This window comes from Poecilia latipinna, unplaced genomic scaffold (assembly GCF_001443285.1).
Source record: "Poecilia latipinna isolate Pla-1442-1.1 unplaced genomic scaffold, P_latipinna-1.0 Scaffold2192, whole genome shotgun sequence".
In the NCBI taxonomy this organism is placed as follows: domain Eukaryota; kingdom Metazoa; phylum Chordata; class Actinopteri; order Cyprinodontiformes; family Poeciliidae; genus Poecilia; species Poecilia latipinna.
This window is the reverse complement of record NW_015114808.1, coordinates 55227-64381: the sequence shown is the minus strand read 5'-3', so window position 1 is coordinate 64381 and position 9155 is coordinate 55227. Positions and strand designations below refer to the sequence as shown.

General features: G+C 38.0%; 1 protein-coding gene across 1 annotated transcript in view; it reads left to right on the top strand.

Annotated features, from left to right (window-relative positions):
* The window catches only part of nbas (NBAS subunit of NRZ tethering complex), an 84929-nt gene that overhangs the window by 40047 nt on the left and 35727 nt on the right, over positions 1–9155 (top strand). Inside the window, exons 22-23 of the mRNA XM_015017804.1 lie at positions 3352–3438; positions 4305–4458. Coding sequence (XP_014873290.1) covers positions 3352–3438; positions 4305–4458 — 241 coding nt within the window. The remainder of the gene's footprint in view (positions 1–3351; positions 3439–4304; positions 4459–9155) is intronic.

The following is a 9155-nucleotide window of genomic DNA, read 5'->3' as shown; positions in this document are numbered from 1 at the left end:
TTCTTATATAGATAGATATATATATATATATATATATATATATATATATATATATATATATATATATATATATATAAATTTACAATGGAAAAGTACCTTCAGTTATTTTTACAAATTAAAATGTAACAATAACTCATTCAGCATCACGCTAATTTTCATAGTTGTTCCAAGTCTGCAGCAGTGACAAATGAGCTTGCTGCAAAAGGAGAATTTCTTTACTTATTGTAATTAATCTGGGGCATTAAAAATCTTGCTAGAGACTAAGTGTTTTATCAGGGCACATTTGCGTATCTGCAGCTGGAAAATGGTAATCATTTACTTTAAAATTGTATCACTTTGCTTTAAAGTTTTTAAAAGTTTATTCCAAGAAGGAAAAAAAAATAAAACAGGTGGTTACACAAGACCTTCTGTAACAACAACAAAAAAAGATTCCTGTTCTCTCTTTTTAATCTATTCTGTGGCCCGTAGGAGGTACTTTTATTAGCATTGTCTTTGGTTCGTATCATTAGTTTTATGAATGCTAACTCTATTAGACTTGCTACTAAGTACCTTAAAATAATTTTTATTTCTTTTAATTATGTGACTCCTGTGTGCTTTAATAAGAAATCATGGTTACCTTAATTCTTATTGTCTATTTATCTTAAGTGGGCTGTACAGATCAACTCTCAATAGACTTGTTTGCAGCTGTAATTTGCTCTGCTCGTTGGTTGGTCATTATTAAAACAACCTGGCCACATAATGGGTTATTTATTAGCATATTGTTTGCCGGACCCCTGCAGAACTGCCGGCTTTGCTAAGATTTCACCAATGCATTGGATTTCACCAATGCTCTCGCTTTACTGTCAAACCTAAAATCACTACCCATTTTAAAAGCCAAATTAGTGACACTAGGCTTTAAATGGTGCACCAGAGGACACGCTTAACTGGATTAACAGGTGTAAAGTTTGCTTCAGTTTACGGACAAGAAATTAAAATTAAAAGCTTTCGTTCACTGAAAAGGAAAATTCTAAGAAGTCTCATTTACAGAATGCCACAACCCATGTAGGAGACATAGCAAACATGTTTAAGAAGAAGGTGTTCTGGTCATATTAGAACAAAAGTACACTTTTGATGCATAGCAATCATGTTTGGGGTGGATGCTCTGGGAAGATGGATGAAGCTACATGCACAACTATCAAGGAATACAATCTGTTTGAGGCTGTAACAATGTTGATACTTAAGCAGACATTCACCTTCCAAGACATGAAATGGTTTAGATCAAAGCCTAATCATGTGTTAGAATGGTCCAGTCAAAGTTTAGGGCTAAATCTTGTTTAGAATCTGTGCCCCCCCAAAAAAGATGGACACGGATGCGCTCCATCCAGGCTGACTGAGCTTGAACTTTTTGCTACAAATAATGAGGAAAAATATCAGTCTATATGTGCAGAGCTAGGCACTTTAACTGCAGTAACATTTGGCATTACAACATATCAATGATGTATGCATGACAAACATTTTAGATATTTATAAACAAAAAACAATGTAAGATGAGTTTTTGTCCTTTCACTTCAGAATTCTGAATTGTGCTGTGTTGATCTGTCTCATAAAATCCATTTAAACTACATTGTAATGTGATGAAATTCGAGTTCAAGCAAAATATAGACGATAGGCTAGTTGAATCAACGATTGCAATTGTCTGGTGTGTTTTCTCCCATGTCGGGATCGTCTGACCTTATTTTTATTATATAGGACATTTGTGCTTAAAGACCTTATGAGGCTGCTACAGTAAACAGTAATCAAACACATTTTTAACAAAGAAACATTTATATACATATATATAAACAAAGGAAAAGGTCTTCTGGAGTCATGACTTTTACTACGCAGGAGTAATTGTCCTTCTGGTTTCCATCTACACGCATGCCTAGTCACACGCACGCACACACACTCACAGTTCTGTGCAGCCTTTCTTTTTTTTTTATATTAGGCATGTCTTGAGTTTGTATGGAGGTCAGGCGGTTGTGGCTCTGCAGTGGGCATCCATCATGGAGCTGCCGCTGTGGGCCAGTTTTCCATTTCCCTCAGCTTGTGAGCACCAACTGCTGCTCCTTCAGCACTCACTCCCACACTGCAGCAGACGGAGCGCGCTCACACCATCTGTCTGGGGCTCACTCTATATACTGAAGTCTTGCTTCATTGAAACAAGGGGAGGGAGGGTGAATATGGTATTCTTCTGTAATATCGATCAGGTCTTTTGTGGGGACTTTGAGAAGCATTGATGTCGAAAAACTTTACTTTGTAGTTTGAAATTGTTTTCGCAGTAAACCCAAAGAGTTAAAAATGCCTTGCATCCTCGCCTCACCCCTTCCGCCCTGCTCCCCGGATGTGAAGTGGATCAGAGCTGTGGATGCAGAATGATTTATTCCTCTTATTGATATCTGAGCCTGCTCACCAATATTTACTCTGCTCGCTCGAACAGAGCTGTCGTTAATGAAGAAAAAAGACCAAGTAGTAAGTAAAACAAAATGAATTTGCTCAAGTTTATTAAGTCCTTAATAAATGTAATGTTAGGTTTGGTCCCTTCTCCAAATTTGGATGAGTTTGCGCTGCAGTGTCGTTATAAATCTTTGACACAAATTTTTTTCAAGTCAACATAAATCACACCTGCTACTTTCTTTTCATGTATTTTTGTGATTGGATAGGATTTATAGCAGTGCTAATAAAACCGCTGCAGCGCGTGTGCACTCGGCCTTTAACGGCACCGAAGATGATTTGTAGCTGCACTATCTCCTGGAGTTTACAGCCACAGTACATATTTTCTCTGTCCACAGAGGAGTAGATAACAGAAAGAAATGCACTTTTCTTCACCATGGAAGTCTCTGTGCGTAGGCATTTTTATGCTTTTTGCATGGGAATTTCTTTTTTTGGGACTCATCAGCTCCGGCGTGTAAGGTTAAAGAATCATTAACGCAATCCTACACCTTCTCTGAAGAGTTGAAGTTGTTGTAGCTGCTATGATCCAATGTTTTGGCAGTATAGTTGACAGTTTCACATGTCTACTGAACCAAAAAACATATCTAACCAGTTGATTTAGACTGCATTAAAGTTGGCAGTTATTTTTCCACTTGGGTCCCAGTTTGTTTTGGAAAGCCTTTTTACCTTAATAAATGAACTCATGATTCATAAGCTGCATTTTTTTATTTTTTTATTTATTTATTCAAGTTGTCAAAAACAGAAGAAACCTTTAAGGGTCCACACGCTTTTTCACAGCACTGCAGGTGCTATGTGGTTGTCCTGATAAGCTAGTTTGTTCAGTTATGTAATTTGAAATTTGCGTTTGTGGATGCTGTTCCCTAATCCTTTTTTCTGTTACAGTGCGGATGAAAGAGGGGAGTTGGCGTTGATCCCTTGGGAGGAGCAGAGACACCGAGAGATGGACTGGTGTGAGGCAGAGGAGTGCAGGTAAATACTTTACATTAACACTAACTGATTTTTAGTCTTTCACATTTAAGCATATTAAACTCCAACATTCAGACCATAGGGTTTACTGTGTAATTATATGATCTGCCCATATATTAACAAAAAGCCTCCCATCCACATTGCAAAATTGTGATAATTCCTGTTCCATAAAGGCCAGATGCTTGTGCTGGCATCATTATGTGAAACAAAACATGACATCCTATTATCCAAATGTTAAATAGAGCCATATCAGACTAATGCCGAGTCCTGTTGTGCTGCCAATTTGTGCCATTTGCTGTCTATTACGAGGGAGGCAGCTTCATTTACAATTTTACTTTTCAGGCACAGTTTTATTACTCCTTGGTGTAGAGAGGCAATGTAGATTATCGTCTATTTGGAAATCTGTCCTGGCGTTTCATTTTTGCTAAGGTAATAAAAATAACATGTTTTTATGCTGGTATTCTTTCCCCCAATAATGCTTTATCTTCATTCTTGAGATAAGGAGATATTTTATTTTTTTTAGTATCGACTCTAAATGCTAATGTTTGACTTCTTTACCATGTCATGCACACTTACCTCATCAGTGTGTGAAATGTTAACAGCAGTGCTTTCATTTCTAAACTCAGCATGTTCCATAGTAGATGTGGGCAACATTACAAAAATGAACATGATAGGCAAAGCTCAAATGGATAAAACTAAACGACTTTCTGTGATACATTCAACCTTGCTGTTGTCTGCTGAGCTTTTGATTGGCCAGTCAAGTTAAAAAAAATAGTCTGATTCTTGTGAATACCCTTTTAGTGAGTAACTTATTTGACTGGAATTAGTGATTTACATTTAAATTAAAAACTCCCCTTTCAATGATCTAGAGCTGTTCTGGACCAAAGCTTGTTTGATGATGACGGTTTCCTATATGAGGATTCTCCAGAGTTGCAAAGATTTCGTACAGCCACACCGTCCATCGAGCTTCTATCTGACTGGTACCGGAGCAGAGCCCAGGACATCGACTCCACCTCCAGACAGGTATGAACGTTGGAAAAAACAGCAGATCCCCAAATAACACTGTTGAGCACAATGATGGAGAGATGATGATTTGGAATAGTGTTGTACCTTACAGTGCTTATGTATGCTGAAGTATTCTAAAGTGAAATGTGAGGCCATCTTGAAACAGAAATTGATTACTTAAGGTCATTGTTATGGCCCAAGGTTATACAACTGGGGTACAAAGGTATGTATTTTCTGTTTACTTTATGTTGTGCTCATATCTACATGCTTATTGCATATTTCCACATTTCATATTTGGCAGATGTAACATTTCGGCCTAATTGGCGCAAGTATAGCCGCCTCTTAGCGCTTTCTTTCATTTGTAGATGGAAACCAAAAACTCTGTTGTTCAAACAGACATCTACAGTAGTGAGTGTAAAACTCTTTGCCAAAAGGGCTTTTAGCTTTGAACCTCCAACAATTGAAGTATTTCATTTCCCGTTGCTCTCACTTTTCAGTTTGAAAACATTTTCTTGTCCCTTGTTGGGAATGAATTCAGCTCAGACCGCAGGTATTTTCTCCCATTAACGTAAAACATCTTGCGCACCCCGTTGATTACTCTTTTCAGGTTCCCTCTGCTTTATTGTGACTTACAGCAGGGCAGCAGCAGAAAGCAATTAATGGAAGCCTGGCTATTGGAAAAATAATTGCTGTTGCACACTACTTTTAGATAATTGAGGGCAGAAAAGTGTGATGAGCGTGGATTCATAATGCAGAAGAGACGTTGCCAACCCCCATCAGTCAAGGTCACTTTGATCCTGTCTGTGACAGTTATTATCATATTGGCCATATGGACTTTTAATGAAGAGAAACCAAAGCTTCTGTCATCTGCGCTCTGATGCCGGCGCTGTAAAATAGGACTTGATGGGACTTGTTTAGAGGAGTAATGGGATATAAACGCTGGAGCTGCCCACTGTCTCCACCCACACCATCTAAACTGCAACCCTGTCCCCTTTTCACCTCCTTCACAGTGATGGATCAAATATGTCAGAGCACTCTCTTTATCTTTGTGAAAGGACTAACTAGGCAGAAGTCATATTGTTCCCCTTCATTTCTCTATTTCATTCCTTTCCTTCAGCTCAAGGAGGATGGAGGAATAGAGATTTGGGGGTCCATTGCTCATTTTTTGTGAGACCTGGGGAATTGTTGCTTTCATCATGCACTAGAGAGAGGGAGACTTAGAGGGCCTGGACGAAAAAATATTGTAGGCTTTGTTAATCTCAAGGAATCACACCAGCTTTCCCTTTCATTCTCTCCCTTGTTTCTTTTTAATTAGAACTCATCTCCCCTTCTCCTTAACACGTTACTCCAGGAGTCTCTTGGGACTCGCCTCGCTCCTCTTCTGCGCCTTCACACTTTTTCTCACACGTGCTGAAATGACATAGATCCTAAAAATTCAGGTATTTCAATTCCTTTGTAAAAGTATTCATACCATTTGAACTTTTCCAGATACACCACAACCCTTTGTTTCATAAAGGTTTCATGTCACATTGCGACACCAAATACTTTGTAGTTGTGAAGTGGAGCTAAAATAAGGCATAATTCCTCCTTTTTTGCTCAACTAGAAGCCTAAAGTGTGACATGCATTTGTTTTTATGCACCAAAATAATTCTCATTAATCAATTTTATTTTAATTACAGAAGCAAGTCTTCTTGCCTCTCTTTCCTTTGTGGTATCTTTCTACCAGTTTTGTATATCTACGAACTAGAGCTGCATGATAGTAGGAAAGACATAAAGTCCCAATATTATTCTTGAATATTACATTGATAATAGCTTCTGCAGTCATTTTTATCATTCATGCTTTTCTTTTCCTTTAACACAATGAATGTACCACTCTACCTGACCATAGTTATCTTTGACTCTAACATCTAATTAAAATTTCAGTTGGAATTAAGTTTGCACTTTGATTGGTTCTATCTAATTGACAAAATTAGATAGAACCACTTATAGCTCTTGCTGGATATTTAGAGTTCTCCTGCTGAAAAATGATCTTTCACCTCATTCTTAGAGGAATATGAAAAGTTTACATGCTTTTGGAAGGCGATGCATCCCCCCCCATCATGATCTGGCTGCTGTTGATGCTTGGGAGAATGATTTAGTGTAGTGAAAGTGAGGCTTGATTAAATAGGAGCGACATCAGGGGAAGCTGGAGTGTTGTGAAGCAGTCATAGAGAGATGGCTACCGAGATGCTGAGGGAGGGGGGGAGGATTGACAACATGACTCATATAGAGGAACAAGCTTCAAAAGCATAACATGAGAGTGTAAAACAAGAAAGGGAAAAAAAAAAAAAAACATAGATAAGTGCAGGGCCAATGCAGCATTTCCCACTAGGTTAGCGCATTACAAACACAAAGTGAAGAGAGGCCAACACCGACAGATGCTTCGATAGAAAAAAAGAAAGCAATCTCATGGAAAGAGCTCTGTGTGAAGAAAATTACCACTTATATGGGGTTGAAGAGGTGGAAAGAAATTATATTAAAAACAAGTGGTGGTTGCACTTGCAACAAAATGGCCCAAAATAAGGGGATGCCTTTTGAAAAACAGAAATGAGAACGGGGGCTGCTGGTTTACAGGGAAAGCAGGGAGTTCAAAGAGAGGCCAGCTGTAGTGACTGCTGAAGACTTCTATTAGAAAGTGGGAGGGGAAGAGAAGAAGACGAGTGGGTCAGAAATTGAGCAGAGTTGAAGAGAATATGAGAGACCGACATCTGAAAGAAAAGATTGGAAAAGGATGAGAGAAGAAGGAGGCTTCAGTTGAGCTGGAGGATCATAGAGAACTTACAAAAGGGAGATAATGGAGAGAAAGACTGAAGATGCATGATTATACTTAATCAATAATGATAACAGAGGTGGAGATGGGGTCATAATTAAAATGTTAGATTTAGGCATGGGCTGATTGGGAGATGCTTATGATATGATGGAAGTACCATGTTGAATGAGAATTTTGTGAGAAATGCGTAAAATTATTCAATTATAATTTTTTTTTATTTAAAACTAAACAAAAACAATTTTTATTCAGATTTAATAATATATTAATTTTGTAGTTAAAGCTATACCATTAATTGCTCTGGCATTGACATTTTAACTAAGCAATACAGACACAGTTATGAGGAGCTTACTGTATCAAATATTTTTCATTTGGCCTTTATACTGTTTATAGACTTGCACTAATATTAAACAAGCTGATTAAAAACAAGTTAATTAACTGAACTACGCCTGCATTTAGCTAATGTGGCATAGTAGACATTCAGAAATCTGACCATTTTATTGGCGTACCCTGACCAAGACTTGAAAATGTATCCCGGAGAAGATTAGGAGATTGATAAACTATGTCCAGATGTAATTGGGACTGTGAAGCTGTTATGATAAACTGCTTGATTAAATGGCTTGTTAGTTCTTGCTTTTTAAATTGAATCCCATTGTAGTAGTGGTGATGTTGATGATAATAATAATAATAATAATAATAATAATAATAATTTAGTCAGATCATTTTTCTTTCAATAATGTATGCAGTAAGGGTTCACTTAAGTAAAAGAACTTAAATCTTTCACAAATCAATTTTTAAGAAGATTGATCCTTTCATTTAGACGTAACATTTGTTTACTAGCACTAAAAATGATTGATACTAAAACTTCTAGCCAAAGTGAAGGGTTGAGGATTCTCCTTGTTTGCATGTGGACATTTGGGATTTAGAGGTAAACATACGACAGCCTGCAGCAAATAAACGTCACGTTTATATGTTGCTGAATTACACTACGGCTCAGTTGTGTAATTCAGCTGGTTTGTGTGGATGAACACTTCTTAAATCCATCAGGTGTGGGCAAGATTACGTTATTGAAACAAATATCTTTGCTGCGTTATTTTAAAAACACTCGGCTATGTGTGCGCTGCGTCTTAGTTTAGTGAGAGAAAGTATTTCCAAATCAATAAGTTTGTCTTTCACCCAGCTGGCAGTCAGTGTGCAGCATTGCTAATTTACACTCCTTCCTACCAGAGAAGACTCCGGTCACTCTTTCACTGTGTCTAGCGTCTCATTAAAAGGAAATTTTTAAAAATCAATTTTAAACCTAGATGCTTATTTTGAAATCTCACCCGTCAACAATGAGATGGGGAAATCCCTCTCTGGAGGATCTGTTCACACATTTCGATCAATAACCCTCTCTCTCTTTCTGCATCCAGTCAGTCAAGCTGGTTGAGTTTCTCCTGATGCCTCTGTTTGTTTGCAAGAATGTACATTCAGCAAGGCAATATATGAAATTACTTGTTCAGTAGAAATATACTGAAATGAGCAGTAGGCTGTAGCATGCGAGTGTGCTTATGTCCGTGTGTAAGACGCTTGGCCAAAGAGGCTCTGCTTTAAAGGAATGGAGAAAGCAATCATCACTGGCTGACATCCACAGGTAGGTGCGCATCGATTGGTCGGGCATGCTGCCAGTGTATAGGTGGTCCAATATTGATCGGTTGCTCTTCTGGATGGAATTCTATTGATCCGAGTAGCAGGAAGCCCAAATCGTCTGCTTTATTGTGGAACGAATAATGATTGGATATTAGCAAAGACTGATGGGTTTTATTTGGTCTAGGATTGGCTGGGATACCGTTGCTTTTTCTGTATCCTACTTCAGTAACCTCAGGAGTGTCTTTTTATTGACCTGTCACATTGCTACCTACACCCTCTA